The sequence below is a fragment of the Xiphophorus couchianus genome, chromosome 14 (assembly GCF_001444195.1).
Source record: "Xiphophorus couchianus chromosome 14, X_couchianus-1.0, whole genome shotgun sequence".
In the NCBI taxonomy this organism is placed as follows: domain Eukaryota; kingdom Metazoa; phylum Chordata; class Actinopteri; order Cyprinodontiformes; family Poeciliidae; genus Xiphophorus; species Xiphophorus couchianus.
Genome location: NC_040241.1, coordinates 2083928 through 2108776, shown reverse-complemented (window position 1 = coordinate 2108776; position 24849 = coordinate 2083928). Strand labels below are relative to the sequence as shown.

The window sequence follows — 24849 nt, the reverse complement described above, 5'->3', positions numbered from 1 at the left end:
CCTCAGTCGCACGATTGACTGGATCAATCGAATGTTTTCATATGTTTTAAACAACGAAAACTTTACACTGCCTCACAGGTTTTATTACGCTCTTCGAAGACGGACGTACGTATACGTACACTGAGGTTGCCACTCCTTTGTCTTGGCTTAACAAGACTGATGTAGAGTTTAGATGGGCTCATTCACAATGTCTGAGTTCAACGGAGGTGCATATGTAGAGATATTTTAAGGCAACACTTTAACCAGGTTGCTGTCTTGCGTGACATGATGGAAAAGTCCAAAAAAAAAGGCAAAATATCTGATAGAAAGCTGCATATCATCACAAATTTGGGTAAAATTTCAAGATGCCTGAACATGCACTGTAAGTCAGGCGATGTTCATGATATTCAAAAAGGAGATGTGTTCCAGAAGGAAATGTATTTTGGTGTAAAATGCCCCTGAGCCGTCTCTAGTCGAGGTTATTTTGTCATGAATATGGCAGTTCCAAGTATTTTACACCATAAAAACAATAGCCAAATATGAAGCAAGCAATCATGTAGCAAATATAGATCAAATATATTAATCAATAATCCATTTACTGGGAATCAAAATCAACTCTAAACAGATGGGGTTTTAGCCTCAGTGTTTTGGCAATTTTGCTGTTTTCTGGATGTTTGCTCCAAATTTATGATGCACAGACGCTGAATGCTGCTTCTCCATGTTTGGTTGTGGGGATGCAGAGCAGAACCAGAAGACCCGAGAGGTCTGAAAGGTTGACAACATCAACACATTTGTAATGAATAGTGGTGCTAAAGCCGTTCAGTGATTTATAAACTAACAACAGTATTTTAAAGAGTATTCTCTGAGCCACAGAGAGTCAGTGGAAGGACTTCAGAACTGGCGCGATGTGCTCCATCTTCCTGGTTGTAGTGAGAAACCAAAAGGCTTTTAGAAACAGCTGTGAGATTGTTCTGATTACAACTCAATGGAACAAAAGAAGCATTTTCGATAAGAGACGAAATATCTTTGGGAAACCAGAAGAAGTCCAGTTGTCTTCTACTTAAGCGCTTAAATCTCCCACGTTCTCGGCCATGCTTCCCTCCACTGAGGCCCACGTGTACATGAAGTGGACTCTGTGCAAACTCAAAGTCAACATCCACCGGAGACATTGGTGCCAAGGTCAATTTTTACAACCACATGCTCTGTGCCACGTGGCAAACTGCCCAGCGGGAGCAATAGTTTGGTATGCGACACCAAGCTGATAAGGCTGGGCGTTTAGTGACATCTTGTGGTCGAAATTCAGGCAAATTTTGAAGAAAATCTGGCGGAAGAGATTGGAATAAATAGAACTTGTTTTTGAAGGAATTTTAACCCGGGAGAATGAAGATACAGAATAGGAACCCTAGGCAGAAAAAAAAAAACACCGTAACGGGGAGGCAATAGCATAAAAATTGAAAAATGACCACAGATTATTTTATGCTTAAAAAGGATTGTGAAAGATTTATGGATACTTTAAAAAAGCAAATAGTAAATTATCCAGAAAGTGTTTAAGATAGGAATAAAATTGAAACCAATTCTTCCCAGTTGTACTGCAACATGACTTCCCCTCTTAGAGCTCATCATTTAACTTAACTCTTAACTCTGTTAAGTGAATTTGTGTAAGAGGGAAACACGGGCACACTGTGACGTACGAACCCGGCAGCATCGTACTACAAGACGGAGCAGAAAATCCTTCAGTGACTTTGCCTGGGAAAGACACACTCATTGTCTTTGTGTATCATCTCCAGGGAGAACGGGACGTTTTTGGCAGCAGTAGTTCAGATAATGACACCCTCCCTTAATATGACACATCTAAACAGAGAGTCACAGGGTGGAGTGCAGTTTCTCTTCCAATGGGGAAAAAAACAGAAACAGAGAGTGAGCAAAGTTAATAGCAGCAAACGTTGAAAATAATGAAAGTAGGAGAAAATAACAGAGTGAGGGAAAGTGGTCAGCATGTCCTCCAGCAGACAATAACTTGGTATAATCTAAGCCAGCCTTATTGAATAATAAGCTTGGTTTTCCCCAGACCTTTTCGTAATGCTTGCTGCCTTATGAAAAAATACAGTTGAACTCTAATTGTTCTGTTTGTATGATTGAATTTCAGGACAGCTGTTATTATTTAATGAGACGGTGAATAATCATTGAACCGACTGACTGTGAAGTGTGGCGTGCACAGGTTTTGACTAGACCGTTCTTACTGTTTGGAGTTATTTTACGTGGCATGCAATACACGGCCGTTCACGTTTTCATCTAGTTATGTATGGCAAGGCAACTTTATTTATGGAGCATCTTTCAGCCAAAGGCAACTTCAAGTGCTTTTAATCAACATGTATTAAGAAAGAAATGTAACATTAAAGAGGTTTAAAAGTGAATTAAAAAATAGGTTAGGAGTAGAAAACAGCAAATATAAATCTGTTTAAACTTGTTTTAAACCGGCAGATTGAAGATGGGCGGTGATTTTTAACCTATGGTGTTTTTGTCCAAAAACTAAAACTTTGGTTTTATCTTTAAATAGCTAAAGAAAATTTAATTTAATAGTGAATATTTACACCTGACTGTATTCTCCTGGTGATAGACTTTGTGGCAAATTGTGATACTCTATCTTAGTGTATATGTATATATATTTGGAAGAGGAGAGGACCGAGGGTGGAACCTTGGGGAACTCCACAGATAATTTTATTCAGTTTAGATTTATAGTTGCCTCAAATAAAGTTAAACTACTACTGAAATTTTATTACAATCGGTGTTCAGGCATCAAAATAGCTGTTCAAGGCTAGAATATGTTTGTATGTTTATATAGGCTTTCACTTATTCATACCATACTGTTTTCTAAAAGAAATGCCCCATAATACATCCAAATTGTATATTACACTTCCAGACAATAACACAATTTATGCAATAAATCATGTATGTGACATTCAATGTTAATCTTTACTAAAAAAATTTTAAAAAGTTACTGTGGAGGCAACAAGATAAATCTCCCACGGTACAAAGTTCGAAAGAAAATGCGATTTAGACGTTTTCGAATGTTGTTGACTGACATGTTCTGACTCATCTGGTACATCCAGTTTGTTTGTTTTCTAAATATACAACCACATTTGAATAACAGCAGAAAAAACATAGAGGAGAAAAAGTTGATAGTATCATATCAGCCCTAGTGGGGAAGGCTACAAAGAGGATCTGCTGCTCTGACAGAACAGCAGCGTGGTTTCGCCTGTAGCATGCTGCTGAAAATTCACCACAAAACAACTTTTTATTGAACTGTTTTCGCTATTACTCCCTTGACATTGAATCTTCTCACTCATGCCAGTGCTTCACTTACCACTTACTTCTAAGTTGTCAATGTGGTGGGTTGGGCGGGGTGAGGTGGGAGGGGGGCTATCAGTCAAGCCATTGATGTTTCTCGCAGACTCCTCTCAAATAGACCGGCCCTGTGATTGGCTCAGATCTGACACATCTGAACTGATAACCAGCACTTAAGCTGAGGATCCTACACGACATCCATCGATTTTTGCAAAGACTAGTTTACACTGTGACGACTTAAAAACCGAGCGACAAACAGTTCACTGCTGCTCCTGCTGAGGGACCAACTATAGAGCCGAATGAAGGTGTCAAACTCTCGCAAGCGCAACAGTTTGATGGAAAAAAAAAACATGCTAGTAGGTGGCGGTAATAAGATGTTCAGAGAATGAACTGTAGCTGTTCTTTACATGTTGAGATGTATTATGCACTGTATGTCAGTCTAAAATATCTGAATGTCTGTTTTTTAGGGGGATTTTATTTTTCCTTCAAGTTAATTGCAGGGTCTGTAATTAATTAATCGCAATTGATCTCAGTTTATCCAAAAGCTATATATCGACACAACAAGCGACGTTTTCAATTCAAAAACTTTCTTTAAATAGACCTGTCAGCTCAACGACAAATATATTTATTGTTTTTAATCTGTCATTCAGGTTCTTTAACCATCTGATTGGTGCAAAGTGTTATTCTACTCTTTCAGCTTTCTAGAGTTTCAGGAACTCCTGATCACCAATTGAACTTTTTTAGAAATGTGGATTGTGGACGTTGACATTAGCGTCTGCTGCTGCTACATGGTTAGCTTTGAGATGTTACTTAAGGCTTGAAAAGCTTTGTTAATAGGCTAACTCCTTTTAGCACAACTGGAACACTAGTTTTTTTCCAGCGTCCCATCAGAAGTAAAAATGAATCTCGTTGTTGTTTGTGGATGTCACTTGTGCGTCAGATTTACTGGTGTACCAGAAACGCGTCAGTGCAAAGGTTCTGGCCGGACCCTTGGTTTGTAAAAAAGTGCTGTAAAAATTTTAATGTGCTAGAATCTATCTAATTAATCAATCAAAAATAACATGTTGGACTCCTGGCTCTACTTACAATATATAGTTACAAATAAAGTTGCAAAAAAATACATAAATAAAGAGGTTGCAGTTGAGTCTCTGCCTCTCTTTTTCATTGGCTGTTGGCAGCACCTGTTGTCATTTCGGTCAGTACACACTAACCTTCTGCTCCCAGATAAAAACTGGGAGTTGGAATGTTTTTTTCAACAATGTCCTCGTCTAGGAGACCCTGTTTGACGATCATGCTAAGAAAAAAATACACATAAATTATGCAGCATTCACCTGCTGCACCTTATGATGCATTTTTCCTGAAGCAGTTTTGTGTCCAGATTTTTATATTTTTAAAAAGAGTCGTGGTCATGGTCGTCTGGCTATACTGAAGCTGAACTAATGTCCAAAGCTATGACAGAAATAATTAAACCCAGCTTTTTGTTCATATATGCAAACCCAAGCAACAGATGGTTAGCTTTATATGGTTTCCATGCCTTGTTGACGTATCTACAAAGTTTATTAATTTCCATTTTGATCTCCTGAGGCTCCTGTACCTGGAGTTTGTCTGAATTCACAGTACCGCAGGCAGTCCAAACCTTTATTCGGAAAGATTTACAACACAAAAATTCATGTAGAGCTGCTCGCCACTCAACCTCTTCAGTTTTGAAAGTCAAAGCTAAAGATTGACACAACCAAGCCGCTGAGGCGTTAAAATTTTCATCAAGGAGAATCATTTTGTGTGTTTCATTATTAAAGCTTCCTAATTACAGGAACAGTAAACACTTATAAAATTTTCAGCAGCAGCGCCACTTTAGCTAATTAGTTTATTTTACACTCTAGTTCCAAGGCACCCTGAGACAAAAAGGTAAAAAAAAAAAAAAAAAAAGGAAAACATGTTATGCATGAAATTTTGCACATGAGATACCGTAGAAAACGGCACTAATACATAAAAGATAAAGGCACCTTTTGGAGAACAAAATGTTTCTCTTTTTTTTTGTCTTTGATTTCTGTCACATTGTGTGATAAGTGTTGAAAGATCCTGTTATGTGTGAGCCAATCCCACTGGAGACACTGACTCTCCACAAGGCACTCTGCCTCCTCCTGGTTACGCAATCCCCTCTCGCCACAGGCTGTGTGTACCTGTCACTGGTCACTTTGCATCAAATACCATAACATAATGTTATCCTTTTGGAAATGAAGAGTTTACCACCTTGTCTATTAGCCACGCGGCCGAGAAAGCAGGAGTTTTGACGATTTTCACCTTCCTGCTTCATGTCGGAGTCAGAATAAGAATTCCCTGATAATGCTAGTTGATCGTTCTCTGTCTGTCTCAGACGCAATCTGAGCATTTTTCCACCCATTTCTGTGAAGCATGATCATCTACAATTACACCGCTCCGCCTAGCTCGCCTTTAACACAACTCTCCGTCCAAGAAGCAGCCGACATTCCTGAGAGAGAGGCAATCAATTCTTCTCCCGCACATCTCTCTCCTCCCCTTGCCCCCTCGCCCTCTCATTTTCACTTTATCTCTCCTCCCCCCCATTGTCGGTGGCAATTTGTCACTTAGCAACCGAGTCCGCTACGCCGTCGGTTGTGAATCATTCCCGGCTCCGCTCCTGCGTTTAACCCTTTCCGTCGGCATGAAAGGCTCCCAGCCGGACGCCGGCGACACGACGTTCTGGTCCTCGACGAGAAACGTTGGGCGAAATCACTCGACCAAGTGGTGGCAGCCTGAGCAGCTTCCACGTTTAAAGTGCGACTCCAGGATATCAAACAAGTTAATGTAGGAGGTTAGCTTCTGTTAACGTGGAAGGTCCAGGAACATGTGTTTGTTTTGAGAAAGATCAAAGCTTTTCCAGCCAAAAAGGACAAAAGAATACTATTTAGAGAGATCTTCTTTGCAGCCCATATAGCACGCTCTCTTATGATGATATGGAATTGCTATTTAAGACAAGCATGGGTAGGGGATTTGTTTGATGAACATAATGGCGCACTAACACCCCTGTAATCCTTTCTCAATTTACTGCCAATGACATTTTAAGTATTCCTAATGTGCTCCAGCCACGCTGCCAGGATGTGGGAGTGCAGTCGTCATATATCTGTGGGAGGCTGTGCTTTTAGGATTACGTTTTTTCTTCTTCTTCCCTTGCATCCTCTCCTCTGCCTGATCACAGCCAGTCAGCTCCAAGCCCAAACTACAAACACCATGTGTTTAACCCCCCCCCCCCCCGAAAAACCATCCTAGCTGTCTGATTTTATCACTGGTAGATTTTGCATTTCAGAGGCGGGGGGTGTGGTGTGGGGTGGGAAAATGGTAATTTGCATCATATTTTCAACCCATTAGCATGCCTCCCCGCTACCCCCGCACGCATTCACATTCTCATCAGCTTCATTTGCCACTACCTGCTCCGGCATTTTAATGTTTATCCACCCCCCCTCCCCCCTCGCTTCGCAAACCTATAATCTGATAACAGATCTCGGCGCCATTAGCGCATTCAAACAGGTGGGAACAAGTGATAAAATGTTAGCGAGATAGACACTGTGGAGGAGATTGAGATGGAGACCGCGGACCGGCACAAGACAAGTTGGCGGCGGAAACGGGTCTCGAGAAGGAAAAAAAAAAAGAGGCATTGAGTGTTTGCGAAAACACAAGATGTCGTTTGAAAATGAGACATTCTGCCTATTGTTATGCAAACAGTGAATGGGATGTTGAGTTGTAAGTCTGAAGGATCCCAGCCACAGATGTATGACTGGCTTGTTTTTCCACAGTTTCACATTTCATTTACATTGTCAGTTTTTTAACAATTGGATCATGTTATGGCAACTCTTTGTAAGGAGTCATCCATGCACAAGACGATTGCTACTAGAAAAACTACATTTAGAGTGCATTCATTCTCCTTTGTTTGCCTAGAAATTTAGTTCATTTGGGAAGATGTGAATGTGCAATCGAACGCTAACGTGAACTCTGGTTTGCCCAAAATCTTGGGTCTCTGTTCGGTTGAAGTGAACTCTGGTGCGGTTCGAATGCATAAGCAGACCGGAAACCATTTCAAAAGCAGGAAGCGGACTGTAGCACGGGGCATTCTGGGTAAATACAACCAACACAAACACACAAATCTAGCATTAGCGGGAGAAATGGTGTTTTGCCAAAGAAAGAAAGAGGAATCCTACACCCGCTAAAATCTGACGCCACTCCGTTTTTTTGTTTACATTTCGCAAAGAAGGAAGTTGCGCTCGTTGTTTTCATTTTGGAGGTTTTTGTGTTTTCTTCAGGACTTATTGGTGCAGCGCCACCACAGGCGAGGAGGTATACTTGTTTCTCAAACGGTTGATAACTTATACAGCTTCACTTGTAAAGTGATATTTGTGGATATCAAACTAAATAACATATATGGAGAAACGATAAAAAATGTATTAACGTAATCACAGCTTAATGACTATAATATGGTTCTTCATGAAGTGGGCCCTTTAAAACCGTCAAAACATTTAATCAATGTTTAATCAGCTAATCCTGAATTATGAATCTGACTTTCCATCTAAATAATTAAAATGTCTTATAAAACCACAGAGTGAGAGAGAGAAAAAAGGCTGTCTTTCATTTTGCCTGATTTAGTTTTAAGTCTGGGGCACAACAACTAACTTATCACATTTGTGGTAGCTAATTAAGAGACTAACATCATACCGTACAGTCTGCAATATGACTGCTGGACATTTCCTTAGATATTTCCACTTACTTGTTTTCTTGAAGCATATCTTTTAACCCTCTGTGAGTTTCCTCTATTGTTGCAAGTTTTAGTTTCCACCAGATCGTACAAAATCCAAACAATGAACAGCAGCAGCTCTCTTAAACATGCATATTCATGTTCAGCTGCTATGAGCTCACCAACTGGAATCCAAATCTGCACAAAACAAGTTCTGTCACATAAGATCTATAAATTATTTCTAATATTACAAAATATAGAGTCATGGGCACCGCTAACTAAAAGGTCAGTTGCGCTAACTCTAAATCACTTATCATAAACATTAATACCGCTAACGCTAAGGCACTGCACTAACACTATTTAGTGGAAACTAATGCCAAAGCGCTAATTTCAGTTGAAATTATATCTTCTGTTGAAAGACTGCCACCGATGGGCATCAATTTAGTTTTTAACGTTATAATTTGCAAGTTGTAGATGTATCTGTTTCTACTGTACGTGTTTTGTTCCAGTATGTTTCTTGTTTGGCATAAGATTATTGGGAGCGAAAAAAGAGAGAGGACCTGAAGAGACACAAAGGAGCTGGTGCATAAACCGATGTCAAACTTTATTCAACTGAAAGCTTGAATAAAGCTTTCAGTTGAACAAAAGAGCCAAGTAAATCAGTACTTTTGACTTTATCCAGAATATCCATAAAGTTTCTCAGAATTTCTTTGGGAAACAAATGAAATCCAGAATGAAATAAGTAGGAGAAATGAAGGGGGGGGGGGAAACTGCAGAGCCGGATGAGAAACAGACAAGTACACTGCAGCAGGCAAAAACGTTCTGCTGCAGAATTCATTCACACACTCTAACAGCTCTACATCTGTGCGCACCCTTGTGCTGTTTGTTTGCCGACTTCTTCCCGCCGTAATTGCAGTGGCATTTATATTTGCACCTGAAGCCTGTCTGCCTGCTTCCATTAAATGTTGCCAGACTTGCAGAGAGGTAGACGAGGCTTAATGCTAGATTGGTGGAATGTACACAGAAGCAAATGTAGCTAAAAGAGCCTTTCTGATTCAAAGGAGAGCGCCGTCAGGCAGGGTCACGCATTCAAAAGCATAAATACATCACCAAGCATCTGTTTATGACACAGACACTTGCATTTGCGCTGTCACGGATGCGTTATATCTTCCTAACCATACCTTCAGACTGCTAGGTGTTCACCTGACAGCGGGCGACATTTACTTGCCATTGTAAAATAACAGAAGGTGGCTTTCATTTCTTACTTTCACGCCTCAAAGTGGAGATACGCGAGAGGACGGCGATCCATCTCTGGACTTTCCCAGCTACAATGATAAATCTATCCGGCCTGGGAATCCTGGCTCCTCTCTGCCAGCCATTGATCATCTTCACAGCTCTGTCATTAAATATTTATTCTGCTTATTCGCTTGTGGCCACAGTTCAGTAAAGGCCACTGAGAGGGGTGTGAAAGAGATCAGCGACTCAACAAGTCATCATTTTTGCATCTTCTTCCAGTCCGCCTCGGCCTCCTGCTAGCTCGCACACCTACAGTGTTTGTGCTATTATAACTAGCTCCTCTCCTCTCTCTCTTTTTCCTCTCTTTCCTCTCGTCTGGCGGGATCCTTCACTACAAACGTTTGAAGATTCCTCTCCCTGGGAGAGGGGTATTCGAGACAGATGCAACACAAAGTTGTTTTTCTTGGCCCGTGGTTGTTTACCGCACAGGGGAGAGCGTTATCCGCCATCAGTAGCATCAGCATACCCAGTCTTCATGTTCCCACATGGGTCAATTACAGAAAGGGTCGCAGCAGGGGGGGGGAGCGCCAAATATGTTGGCTTAGAGGGAGAGATGAGGAAGCTGCAGGGTACTTCCTGCTCTCCTTGGAATCACTTACCAGATTTAGCTACTTACTTGCAGGTGTTATTCTGGTATATTGTCTCAAAAAACAGGCAATCCAATGTCTGCGGGGTTCCTGCCGTCGCGAAACGCTTTCATCGTTTTTGCCTTTAACTCTACAAACCCGCTAGAATGCCTGACAGTGTGATTAAAATTGCCCTTTCTCTGACCCAAAAGACTCCAATTCTTTGCTTCTTTAAACTTTTGACGTGAATAGTTTCGATCCACACAAAAGCCTGTTCCTAAAAACGCCGTAACCGACCGCACGCCTGGCACCTGCGCGCTCTCGAGTTACATTCCGAGAAGTATAAAATGGGATTCACACATGGTTTCCCCTTGTTGAAGATGTCACTTTCTCCTTTGTCCGACGTGCGGGAGTTTTGCCCTCACATCTTCCTGCGCCCTTGAACACTCCAAGTCATGACAGAAAGTCTTTAAACCGAATAGATACAAAATCCTCCTGCCTGTGGTTTGGGAGAAAACAGAAAAATAAAGGAAAACAAAAGTTAAACTTTCTGCATGACTGATCTCCAGCCTAAGGGACTTTTTCATGAGTGATTATGAGTCTCAGGCCTTCGGTAAAAATGTAGCTGGTATACACTGGAATAAAAACAAAACACATCCATTCTTTTTCTTACTGTTGTTGGGAACAACAGTAAGAAAGACCACTCAGGTCTTCTGATTCTGGTCTACTCTGCAGAACCAGAACCAGAAGACCTGCCTGCCCGGAAGGTTGATACGACAACAGGTCTTTAACGCATTTTGAAACAAAGTCGTTTATTGATTTATAAACTAGCAGAATTATGTTAAAGTCTATTTTCTGAGTTACAGGGAGTCGGTGGATGGATTTCAGGACCGGATGTTTCTCTGGTGTGTGTCAGATTTCTGTTTCAACTGTATATAACAGGCCTTTGATTTTGTAGATGCCTAAATTCAAACGCCACCTCCAGATTTTTGTTTTCTTCTTAAAGTACACCTATTCATTATATTCTAAAACTTAAGTCGTGTTTCTTGGCTGAATATTCTGACTAACTCTTTTACTGTTTTTATGTAACATTTTCTCACAGAAGTGATTGTCCAGAGAGGCCATTCCAAAATTCAAACAGAGCCGGCCTACAAGGCAACTAAAAGTTTCTGCGGTTTGAAAGTCCACCTTCTGTTGTCCCGTTTGTCAGAGCCAGCAAATCTTTTTTTCACGATTTTGGGCTGGTCAGGTTTTCTGTCATGTCCATTTGTTCGTTTCACAGGCTGTTATTTCTGCAGCTCGGAGGCACAGAAGCAAATTGCAGTGCTCACATGCAGATTCACACCCACTGACGGATCCTTTTTTTTTTTCTCTGCTAATTAATGGATTAAGAGGCATCATTAGAGACAGTGGGTGACGGCTGACAGCTCTTCACTTTGACCAAGCATCAAGCAGTGGGCGTGTGCAAAGTTTAACATTGGCCATTTAGCCTCCTGGGGACCCGGTTTGTTTATGTCACCGCTCAGATCAATCTCCCACACAGATGGCAGGAACGCATTCTTCCCACACACTGGCTCATACCTTTTGTATGTACATAAAGCAGAGACGAATCTCGGGCCGGGAACAGGCTTCTGACCGCAGCGCCGAACTTCAAAACAAGTTCGAAAAGTTTCTGAAGCTTTATTTGGTTGAAATTCTGAAGCTGTGCATAATTCAGGGCAGGAGCACTTTAAATAGCTGCTTATCACTGTCACTGCAGCTCATTTCCTATACTTTTAACCCACAGTTAGGATGAATGATGTGCTTCCATTAGAAATGTGTGCAACACTTTGTCAGTATTTCGCTTTTGTCAGAAAACACAACTTTGCAACTGCAGTGTCTCCATTAAATGAGAAACACAACAAAAATCACATGTGGTTAACTCTGTTCACGCGATAAGTCGCTAAAAAACATGCCGCACTATCATCCTCCTGCTCCTTCCTGTCATCTGCTTCATGGTTTTCCCCAGTGGCAACATCTGGTTGTTGATCAGATGACTAGTGTGATGGGGGGAAAAAAGAGTTTCCATTGCAGTTTTGCAAAATAAACCAATTTTGATACAGACACAGCGTTTTATCAAAAACAAGAGTTTATTCAGAATTGGCGTGTTTCTATATACGCAAATTAATCTTGGAAATGTGAAGTTGTGCAATTACATGGTCAATGGAAATGCACCTGCTAACACCAATTCTAATCAAAATTTGGTAGCTTTGTTTTGTTTTTATGCACATGGTTCATGCGGTTTGTCGCATTACGTGTGAGAAAAACAAATTATGAATATTTATGAATTTAAACAGACCTGCTTTGGGATTTTATGCAGTAAGACTTCCTAAAATTATTTCATTTGAATAAACGTTACAGTAAAGATGGCTGCAAGCGTCTTGGGCTTTGCGTGTATAATTATAGCACACGCAGTCACTTGCATATGAATTTGCTCTTTTCAAAAATGAAATTACTCCAGCTTTGTGAAAGTGTACGAATTCTGTTGGGATGTAACAGCGTTTTAGTAACGCCTCAACTTTTCACCCAGCCTTAAGTCTACGTTTTAACAAGCCACTTTATTGGGTCTTTGTACAGCAACTTTTTTTTGTTGCTGTAGGAGTTTTACAAACATCTGACAGAGGAAAGCCTGAAAAAATGCCGACGTTTAGGATTACTTTCATTCTGAACAACGTTCCACACTGCAGAAGACAATCATCATGGGTGATACTTGATATTTACTAGGTTGTGTGTATAATTTGTGTTACACAAGACATGTAATGTTTACATATCTAATGATAGCAACATGTTTCTTTGATAGGAAATCACTTAAAAAGTGTTATAATTATGATTTATTTGTGAGTGCAGTCATATGTGTATGTTTTTAACAAATAACTAATTAACATCTCTTTTCCTTTCAGAATGCAGCAGCCACTTTTCTTTCCTGAAGTCTTTTTCCTTGCAGGAAACCTCTGAATTAACTCGGCGCCGTCGCAACCTCACACTTGAGATCAACCTATAGCTTTTCAAGATAATTGCAGATTTGTGCGATGCCGTAACGTCTTCACTTTCTTGTTTCATGTATTGCAGTTGTCATCCGCTATATTCACTTCCCTGTAAGTCATCTACAATAATTGACTGTGCCCACCAAAACGAAGGCCTCGCAGAAATTACCTAGACCCTCTTAATAGAGAGCCCCGCTGGCCACATCAGTCTGTCACCGTGGATACTAATATTGATGTACTTCTCCCTCATTTCCTTCCCAATTCCACGTAAACATCCCCTTTAAAACCACCCGAAGCCCTATCTCTCCACCCACCCCCACGCGCCTCCCCGTGGAGGTTGGTTTGCTAACTTTTGTCTCTCTTACTAACAAGCTTCAGATTTTTTCCAGTTTGATTCTTTTCGTTAGTGAATTTTTATTTTCCTTTACCTCTTATGATTTCAACAACTAACACTGTGTCATTCACGGAATGTGTGCCATCTGTTGTTTTTTCTACTTAAATTGCGACCTACATACTAACAAATGTACTGTATCCTATCCTTTTTCTTTATTATTCATTTATTTATTTGGATGATTTTGTGTTGGAGACCCTTTAAAACAACTAGGCACTTACAGTTGCTTTCTTTATTTCTTTATTTGGATGTTTTAAAGCAAAAGAAATATAGGAGAGAAGAAGTTTCTAGGTTGTATTTTTCTATATTTTTCTTTTACTTTTTTTTTTTCTTTAGCCTCAGATTGTCTATGAACTGAGACGCTGCTTTTGCTACCGGCAATTCTATCCCACTTTTTTGGGGGTTAGGATATGTTTTCTTGAGTTTTTTTTTTAAGGTTCATCATTATTTTTTTCTTTCTCCTCCCCCCTGTTTTCTCCTGAAGCACGCAGGCATTGGACACGCTATGGTAAACAAACTGCATTATATGGTAGATATCATTCTAATTGTCTTACACTTTGGTTTGCCCTGGGTTTTCCGTTACTCTTTCTATTCTGTTTGCTTAACTCAAAGTCCAATCTTCCATCAATTCCAAGGTAGCTAAAAAACTCCACCTCTGTTCTTTTTTTTTTTCTTTTTGCCCTCTCTTTGTATAAACTTATACAAATATGTGTAACAGATTTCTTTTTACTACCCTTTATTTTCCCCTCCCTAAAATTTTCAATGTCTTCATCCAAAGAGGTCTGCACAAAAAAATTTTTTTTGTTTTAATTGTATGTCTTTAGTTCTTTATTTTATATATATACATATTTATTTCTGCTCTTATTTCCTTTGTGTTTTTAATGTTATTTTTCTAAACTTCAAACACTATCCGTATGAAGAAATAAAGAACATAATGCAAAATATATATATATTATTTCTTTTGTTGTTGTTTTTTTGCAATTTTGTATTAGAATAATTTTATGGGTTTTTTTGTTAACCCTAGTTCCCCTCCTGTTTTTTTTTTATTGATTGATTTTTTTTTTTTTTTTTAGAGGAACCCTTTGAGGCGAGCTTACACAGCTAATTTCTCTAGAAAATACACACTTTGACTATTCCAAGGAAAGAAAGTTGAGAACAGAAATATTTTTTTGCGTCTTTTTTCCAAAAAAGATGAGCTCATTAGGCTCCAGAACGCCATCAGTTGCATATGAAATATTTAGTCATTTACTCGCTCACTTAATTGTGGAATGATTGTGGCCTCTAGCAGTGCCACAAGCCTCCTAATTACGTGCTGATCTCCCAGTTAAGATGCAAAGAACAATAAAAACAAGTTTGACAAGAATTATTGTGGTATCTTATATTGTGATATATACACCACATGATTCTTCCCAAAAAATATATTAACACCTCTACTATGCTTTAGAAAGCATAGTAGACCCTTTAGATAAACCTAATGAAGTCTAACCTCATCAGATCCATTGGAACATTCGAAGGTGAGAACCACTGTGGGCTAAATACTTTTTCACAGAACTGTGTGTTCTTTAAATATATATATTTTTAGCCCCTGAAAAAATGTTTGAATATTTTAAACAGAGACATGTGCAGATAATCAAAAGGAACAGCTTGCCTAAATGACAGCTAGCATTTTAGGTTTAGTATGACGCCTCTGTTTACTGCTTTAAATGTACTTTGAGTACACTAAACATTTCCCTAATAATTTGAGAGATTGTTTTTAGCTGTAACTGTAAATTGCTGTACAACCTGATAAATTTCTACTGTATGTTACCGAGGATAGGAAAGTAAAATTTTCTAAAGTAAAATAGTGTATAATATAGTGAACCAGTAGACCATTTTAACACAGCTATTCTTTTTCTTGCCAAAGTAAAACATGTTTACTATGTTATAGCAAAGCGTATTATCTTGGGATGTTGTTGTGAGGTTTATGGTTCGTGAAGAGTATTGACAGCATTTGATTTAGTGCTTAAAGCTCTTGCTGTAAAACCAGCCTCATGTCAGGGTGGAGTCCTTGGCCATAGCTTCATGATCTCATGATTTCTCAATGGTGAGGAACATACTCATGCCACTATGCAAACACTTTACAGGAAAAAAAAAAAGGAAAAAAAAAACCATCCTAAAATAAATGTAAGGATAATCAAAGTTAAGAAAAAAAGTGTTTTTTTTTCAGGTGTGCTAACATCTCAACACCATTCAGGCGGTTTGGTCTAACTTTCTTTCACTGCGAAGTCCGTCTTTAAATAAAACTGTCTGCCCATTGATGCAGACCCTAAAACATAAATATGTATACGCTGTGTGTGCTCTGCCCATCACTAACACTAACATTAACTTATATTTGTACACTTTATCCCTCATCCCTTGCATGAATATGGTAGGCTTCTCCCTTTTTTGTCCTTATTCTTTTTAAATAGGGATAAGACTGAGAATATATGTTTATGTATATATATATATATATATATATATATATATATATGTATCCTGGATAACATATATGCATACATATATTAACTGTTCCAATATATTTAATATGACCATAAAATGTGGTAGCCATACCCCTATTTTTGTTTGTTTTTTTATTTCTTTTCTTCCTATGTTTATTTGTTTTATTATTATTATTATTACTACGTATGTTTAATTTTAGAAATTAACCTACTAAAACAAATTATGACCTCACACCTTTCCCTACCAAAAAAAAAAAAAAGAAAGAAAATGACACAGGGAAAAAAATATAGAGGGGAGACAGATTTCCTACTCTGGTAAGAAAAAGAGGAAAAATCTTGGAAGGATTAAATTCAACCATTCCATCATGACATGAATTGAGGGAAAAGGCAGAAGCATGTACATTTGATGATGCCTTCGTGATTTCCTACTGAATTTTGAGAGAAATTACGAAGCAGTACAAGCGCACAGCCTATAACGCCGTCGTGAAAATGTGGCAGAGGCGATCGGAAAAGCCCTAAACTCACGACGGCGATCGATGCCATCGGAATACCGACCCTTCCATTTACCAAACGCAGGGCTATCTCATCTCCCCTCTGGATTTTCCCTATTCTTTAAAAAAACCTCTCTCTCCTGTTTATTTCATCCGTGGTTATTGACCCCATCCTGTCCCACTTCCACCTACGCGTTGACAGTATCCAGTGATTGTAACCTTCCAATCTGTTTGCATGCAACAGTTGGCTAGAGCAACCTTGCGCCATTAAAACGGCGTAAGTGCTGCTGTAGCCCAGCACGTGTCAGTCAGTTGCACACGTGTCTTGATGGGTTCTTTTCTTTTCTTTTCTTTTTTTTATGTTGTGATTTTGAATATCACAAACAGCCTTAACAATGAGAGCTCTGTTTCTTTTCCCATTTGTCTGGGAAAAGAAACCCTGAAATTAAATGAAGCCCCTTCCCCCCATCCTCCGTCCCTACGAGCTCATTTCTGCTGCATCTTGCCAGTGGGTTTGATTTGTTTTTCCTATTTTTTATATATATATATATATATTTTTTTTTCCTTAACCCATATGTGTTGTGTCCAAAAGAATTGTCCTCCACCTCCATACTTCCTCCCACGTGCATGGGCTGTGTGTCACCCTGTTAACTTGGATGGATACATTTTTGGTTCTTTTTGAACGAAACAAACCCCTTCCACATGAAATAACATGTTCAGTTCAAATCTGGATCTGGTTTGTGCAATCAAATTGCAGAGGACTTTTAAAGAATCCTCACATTTACTGACCACATTGGTGAAATTAACCGAATCAGTGTTACTAATCAACTGTTCCAACGAAACCTTTGTTGTAACTGTACTAACAACCATTTTTGTGTCTGACTTTCCCTTACTTACAAAAGTACTAACAGTTTCCGTTCACCCTTCAACCTGCTAAGCCTTTTGGGCCTCACTTAGGCACCTCCCTCCCCCTCTAGCTGTTGCTGATAGGTCGCGTCCGGAATACTTTTAGAATCCCTGAAATACTAGCTTAGTTTCCCGGTATGCTTTAAATATAATTTGTGATTAGCTAGGAAATTTTGACAATCTGCCAGACACCTATCAAAGTCAATGAGACCCGTTTTTCTGATGGGAAGCTCGTCTGTAGCGGCTTCACTCTTAGGTTACTACAAAATGTGAACGGTTATGAATACTTAATGTGTATGTTTTCAATTCTCCTCACTAAAGATCAATGAAAGTAAGCAGGTGTAGCGCTGTAAGGATAAGTGATCCATTTACCAGGTAAGCATTTCAACCCTTTTCTGCAGTGCATGTGAAACATAAGTGTACAAACCTGACCAATCAGGTACAAATGAGCAAAATAAGTGATTACATTACATTTCAAGAAGCATGTTTCAGTTGGACTCAACTTTTCATATATATTAACAGAATAAGTCATTAATCATTGAGGAAACAACACTTTTTTCCATAGAAGATGCACAAGAAAACAAGAAAAGATTTTAAAAATATATTTGTTATTGTCTTTAAAGATTTTTAGAGTAATTTTCACACTTAGTGACTTTGGATGAGGGGGTAGATGTTGATGTTGATGTGGCCAAAGCTCTTAACCTCAGGTTGCCTTCCGATCGGTGTGTGAATGTATGTGTGTTAATGAGTTTGCTTTGGTGATTGGCTGCAGTGTAAAGTGCTTTGAGTGGCTAGCACAACTAGAACAGAACTACAAATTCAAGCTATTTATATTAATCAAATGAAAGATCCCATTTGATTAATAGGATCAAATGGGATCTTTAGCTAGCTAAATATTAAATTGGCTTAGAGATTTTCTTACATTAAAGACACAAGGCTCATCAGCAAAGATAAATACCAATAGGCAAAGCTAGTCAGCAACTACACAAAGAACTTCAAACTATGAAGCCAAAAAAGAAAAAAAAATAATTATGGATTATTGAGGAAGGTATAGATGATTTGCTACATGCCATATTTTCCACATGCAAAAAGCTGTTCAAAACTGAGGCGTGTTTATGTTGTTTTAGCATCTTTTGAGAGATGCTAGCCTCATTTCCTTCCAGCAACAAACTTCCTGGTTGAGTGAAAACGGTTTGCAATCTAAATCTTCTGGGCCTTTGCTGCTGTAGTTAGAAAACCCTCCAAAAAAGAAGAAAAGATATAAACAACAAAACAGACTTATTTTGGCGGCAGAGTCTTCCTTCAACAGCAATCTGCTCACATTTCTTGATGCCCAAACAGCAAGTTGACCCGCGTAAGAAATCAGTAGGACTTCTTTGGTCAGCAATGACATCCGTCCACCAGTCCTTGTTCGCTCTCCATGGTAACTGACCGCCGTCTCCAGGTGTCCTCATTGGGCTTTTCAGGCTGCCCTACTTGGCAGCCAGCCATGCAGTTTTTACAGGCGGTTTTACAGGGTGCTAAAGATTAATGAAAAGTCCTAAAGTAAGGCATACAAACATTAAACCCTTAACAAGATAAATACTGCTGGCCTTTTACACAAAGTTTTGGATTTAAGCTGCATCTTTAAATTTGTAAATGAATTAGTTTTTTTTCATTAACTTTTTTTTTTTTTTTTTAGAAATGCATCATTTTTTTACTTTATGCCTTAAAGTTCTGGCCAAAATATGCTGATGTGTTGTTTTTTTTAAAACTGTGGTCGAACTACAAAGTCTGATTCAGGGCAGGAAACACTTTAGGTCTGGATTTATTGCCATATATTTAGCCTTTTTCCTGGAACCTGCATATTGGGAATATTCCTTTATACAAAGGTCTATTTCATAAAGTTTAGTTTTTATGTGGGGATTTCAGTTGTTGACTAAAGCTTATCATCATTCACCAATATAAAACTATAAAGACTTTGGTAAAAGTTTCAAGCATTTTAATAAGTTATTTAGTTATTTTTTGAGGATAATGTAGACTTTAAATTTAAATAGTGACATTAAACGGACTGAAAATGTACATTTTTCTTCATGAAACTCTGCCTCCTCCGTACATCATCAAAGTCAGTCCTTGTACGCATCAATTACCAGAAAAGCAAAAGCTCGTCATGTCGCTATGGAGCCAAAATTAAACTGTTTTTTTTGTTGTTTTTTTTCCCCCCTGGAGCCAAAGGAAGGTTTAGTGCTTTCTCTCGTACTTGCTCAGAGCCCCAGAAACTACCTGGCTTCGTTCTGATCCATATATAGAAGCGGTGAAGTCGCGGCTGTGCTCGTGGGACCTCCTATTAGTGTGCTTGCTGATTTCTTTTCTTTTCAATTTGGCCGTAGTCAGCACATAAGTTTTTCACCGGGCCTCTGAGGATCAGCAGAGTGGAGAAGGTGGGAGTATCCTAATGCACAGTGGACTGTGTGCAAGTCAGCTAGGTAAACTCTGTGTGTGTGTGTGTGTGTGTGTGTGTGTGTGTGTGTGTGTGTGTGTGTGTGTGTGTGTGTGTGTGCGCGTGTGTGTGCGTGTGCGCGTGTGTGTGTCGGTCATGACAGGGCTAACCACCTGCACGGTGGGAATCACACCCTTCCATTCTTTTCATTCACGAGAAGCTAATCCATCATATTAGCCAAGTTTTCATATTGTTGCAAAGAATGTTTTGTCAGGAGGGAACACACAAGAAATCGACTGATCTAAGAATCGTTTCAGCAGCGGGAGATTTGGTGAACTTCTCAGCTTTAAATGATTTGACGTCTCAAGCTGTGTCAACCTTAAATCTGGGTAAGTCTCAATTCAGCACAGAGCAGCGAGGTCTGAGATTCTCTGTGCTGCAAAGAGACTCTGGGTAACAAAAAAACCCCTGGAGAACGATTAAAGTCAGCAGGACGTTTAGTTGGGTGTAAACCAGGTGTAAAGATCTAATAAAGAAAAGTGATTTTTAGTGGTTTGAATAACAGACTCTTAGGTTTCTGTTGTTTTGGCACCTTGCCCAGTTTTCTCTGCGGGGAGTTTTTTTTTTGCTCCAGTCTTTGATCATATCGTAAATTAATTCATAAATAAGATTCCTCCAGGCCATATTTACTGATCTGTCTGTGTTTGAACCTTTTAGGCAGCAGATTTACAAATAGTAGAAAGAAAGAAAGAAAGAAAAACATTTTTAAAAAAACTACTGATAATTTCTAATTGTCTTTTTTTGTTGTTGTTGAATTTAATAGATGTCTGGCAGTTTGTCAATGTTTCTCCCTCATAATCCCTCTGATAATATCCAGCTCTTGAGATCAACGTCTTTCTACGAAACGTTCCACTAGCAGTTCCTTAGTACTTTTAGTCGACGCTTTAGTCTCCAGGCCTTCCAGGTTCAATACTCCCTCGAAAACCTCTTCTTTTTGACGACCGTGTGGCTCATTTGAAGTCAAATAAATGTGTTGGAAAAAATTGCAACCATCCTGATAATGCCCCGCATTTCTTCTCCCTAGCCGGTGAGGTTTCCACCATGACGATAGGACAAGTGAGTCGGTCCCGCTGAGCAGCCCCATCTGTGACCCCCCACTAACCACCACATAGCAGCTCTGCAAACTGCAGATTCTTTACGCCAGACGCGTCTGGCCAGTATCATCGCTATTATTCACCAACAGCAGACATAAAAATGGGTTGCCCTGCTAATCAGGGAAGTACGAAGGAAAAAACAAAATGGCGAAAGGAATTGGGAATCAAAACTGATGATTCAGCTGAGGATTCAGGATCTGTGGAGTGCAGTTGCTATAGTTTGGCTTCAGCCATCAACTTCAGAACTTTTAATGCCTTCATTTGTTCCGGACAGAAACAGTTTACATGTTGTCAAGAACTCTGAGCCTAATTTTTCTTCAGTTCAGCTGAATAAGACTTGTTTAGAGCCATAAATCGTCACCTTCCTAAAATAATGGACTAAATCATCTTTTGGGGAAAAAAAATGAGTGAGGCCATTATTTTAGGAAGGTGACAAAATGTTACATAGTCTTAAAAAAAAAAAGAGAGAGACAACTTCAGGTAATGTTTTGTCTTTTTTTTCCAAGGACCTCATTGTTTAGGTTTTTAAAATAAAGGAAAAAAAAGAAACTTTTGCAGAAAAGCAGATGGAGATGTCTGGGGAAGCACTATGTAAAATTGGCTGTTTTCAGATTTACATAATGTTTTAATGTTAACCCCTCTTCAAAAACATACCAGGAGTGTCGCCTTGATTCTGTCATGCATGTTTGAGAAATCCTTTTATCTCCCACGGCAACCATTCAGCTGTGGAAAGCACCTTGGTGGATCTAGCTCCGCCTTTGAGACACAGCTCCTCCTCAGAGCTGCAGTTTCCGAGCTTCCGCCTCACAGAGTGACTCCCCAACTCAGCTCCTTCAGACTAGCCAGCAGCAATTAGCAAACACCTGGTGGACCTGCTGAGCTCATAATATGAGCTACTTCTCAGGGCAACACTGGTAAAAACGTTGTTAAAGGGTTACTAGAGGAGCCATGTTGAAGGAAGCTATTTTAAATATATATAATATAAAATTTCTTTACAAATAAAGGGCCCACTACTTATTTGATTGTGCTATAAAATGGCACTATGTGCTTGGAAAATACATAATACTGCCACTTTAAAACATTAGTTGATTCTGTATCATTTTAAGCCAGAGTCAAGTTAAAGACTCCTGGTCTAGAAAATGTAAAATTTGTAACATGTGAGCTAAACGTGCTGAAATTAAATTGACACGTTCTGTCCAAAGACAGTAGAAAATTCCTCTCTGCGTTCTCGTCGTGATATCTGTAATACTGTCTCTGCTTGATGCGATGGAAAGCAAAACGTCGATGTGCATAACTCCTGGGAGTGCTGAGTTTATACATTTACGCAATATCATTATATATTAAATCAGAGATGAGAGCACTTTTTCCTTTCAGCGAAGCCAGCTGTTTTAGTATGATTAAAGTATGAATAATTGACAAAAGCACCGAATATGATCCCAAATCAGACAACATCATTCGACTGTGTGTGTTGTTTGAAAGCTCTGTTTTGGTGGTGCTAATGCTAAATACGGTCATGATGTAAAATGACAACGCAGAGCAACAGCAAAATTAGCTAAATTATACTTATTTGCATTCTCGTCAAGCACCGCAATTTTGCCTGCATTGTAATGAGCCGAATGTGGAGAGAATAGGTTTTTATTCGGAATGATTGCTGTTTTATCCGATGAGTGGAGGAGAGACGCTTTCCTCGAGTGTATCCCAGATCTGATTTTTCTCACTCCCCAGGTAGTTATTGAACTATTAGTGAACAGGTTGCTGTGACATTTAGAACAGTTGTTTCGTCTCATCTTCTGAGCTTTGTGTGCGCTGCTAGCAGAGTGGCTCTCACACCTCTTAGTGAAATCCAGGATAAAACATCTTCTTTTTTTTCATTGGATTACTCATGCTCTATTGATATCAGATTATAGAGACTCAGTATTTCAAACACTATACGATTTAGTTTGAGCTTTAACACACAGCCTCCCAGAATTTTGAATATGGTAAGTCCTGTTTCTGCACGTCTGTTAACACTATCTCATAGTTTCAGCTTACGTCTGAGTCTCTTGATTCCTCATTCCAACCTGGCACCGTCGACTCCCTCTGCAATCAAACATTCAATGCAGAACGTGTAACCTTGCAGAGAATGAAGAGTCTGGAGGCAATTAAAATGAGACAGGAGTTATTTTTAGTGATAGCGCCTGAAATGAAAACTGGTTCAGCAAAGGAATGTTATAGAATATCTATGCCAGGCATGGGAGAGAAGAAGAAAAAAAAAACACAGGGCCACTTGTAAAGATCAAATGGCTTATATTTGGTACATTTACCAAATGGTAAATGTACCAAATGGACACAGAACAGCAGCAAAGAAGAGAGAGAAGGAAGACGTTCAAAATACGTCTTCGGTTGTTGGCAAACAAGTTGAACGAGCTTCAAGTCCTAAGCCTAATTGAATTGAACTAATTGAACTTTTGGTAGTTGATAGTGGATATTATTAGTGTTATTACAAAAATAGTACCTGTCCGGTTGAAGTTTTCTAGCCTGTTTTTAAGCAGTCCAGAATCCAGTTGAAGCAAACTGTCTCTTTCGTCTTTTTCCAACACCGTCAATAATCAGTACATTGGAGTTCACGGCTTAGCCTTACTGTAACAAGTGCACTCTGCAGTGAGAATCCTCAGTCTGACTAGCACCAAAGAGAGCAATGCACCCTAGGACACAGCCCTGCCCATCGCTGGCGTTTAATCTAAAATCTTCCTTGTTTCTCCCCTTCATTTCTTCTAATTTCTCTCCTCTCTTATCATTCTCTACTCTTGCTCTATTGTTCCCTCTTCCTACTTCTGTCTCTCTTGCCTGCACTAGGTGACCATCTCTGTGGATGGTATTTTGACCACCACTGGCTACACCCAGGAGGACTACACCATGTTGGGCTCCGATGACTTCTTCTACATCGGGGGAAGCCCCAACACGGCAGACCTGCCTGGATCACCAGTCAGCAACAACTTTATGGGCTGCCTTAAAGATGTGAGTCTGTTTTTGTTTTATCGAACAATACCAGCCAACGTCTGTTTGGTTCCACAGTGAAATGCAATTATAGCAGCATAACACAGTTGCAGTGAGAACATGTTGGATCGTAGAATAGTGTCATCCTCACGTTTTTCAGTGAGCACCTTTGTGTTGACTGACACCGTCTCTAGAGATTCATCAGCGTGGGCAGATTTAACTCCCATATGTTGGAGTGGGAGGTGTCAGATGCACAACATTCTGAATTGCTTTCCAAGTGTTTATTCCCTCTGTGGTTGTTCTTGCACTTTCTAACCCCGGTATAGACCAAACACTTCAGCAGAAATTAATAACGCCACAACAGGCTGACGGGGGAAGCGGCCGTATTCCGGTTTTATAGCGTCCACCAATAGGATTCAGTTCAGTTCATAAATGGCTTTAATGCCGCCAAAGTTTTACCACAAAGATGAACAAGCTGTCATGAAGACCAATCACGGCCCCAACTGATGTTCTCTTGTAAATGTAATGGCTTGTATAGACACAAAGCAGCATGGTACTATCTTATATCCTCATAAAACCTTGCTGATTGAATAAGTAATTACTTTTGCCATCGCTTTTAACAGCTCACACAGCAATCACATCATCTCTAACTTAATTATGCCTTCAGAATTACATTTTCATTATTTGGCTTGCCATCGGGAGCTTCCCCTGTGAGTCCTAAACCTCCGAAGGCATTTAACTATCCTCTCTCTCGTCAGGACAAGACAGAATTTATAGTCAGTGAACAGACAGAGCACGGTGAAGGGAAAGGATGAAGAGAATGGGAGAGAAAACAGATAGCAAACAGGAAGAACAGGAGTTGAAGACAAATAAGCGGTGTTAGACAGCGAAATGGAAATGGAGTTGTAGGGCTTTCTGTTGCCACAACTTTAATTTTTGAGACTGGAGATATTTTCCGACTAACCCATAAATATGATTCGATCAAAAATGTTCCAGAGAGTGGTTATGTCTCTGTCTGCAGTACCTCCAGTATTGCTGTGTGTTCAGCTTTGTCCATCCTCATATGAACTCTGACTAGTTTCATT

The 24849-nt window shown here is 39.5% G+C and overlaps 1 protein-coding gene across 7 annotated transcripts in view; it reads left to right on the top strand.

Moving 5' to 3' along the window:
- nrxn2b (neurexin 2b) overlaps nucleotides 1–24849 on the top strand; it is an 811562-nt gene that overhangs the window by 327084 nt on the left and 459629 nt on the right. For 6 of the 7 annotated variants that reach the window (XM_028038131.1, XM_028038134.1, XM_028038130.1 and 3 more), the window contains 2 exons: nucleotides 13826–13849; nucleotides 23624–23785. In XM_028038131.1, coding sequence (XP_027893932.1) covers nucleotides 13826–13849; nucleotides 23624–23785 — 186 coding nt within the window. The remainder of the gene's footprint in view (nucleotides 1–13825; nucleotides 13850–23623; nucleotides 23786–24849) is intronic. The other variant, XM_028038128.1, reaches the window with a different exon arrangement.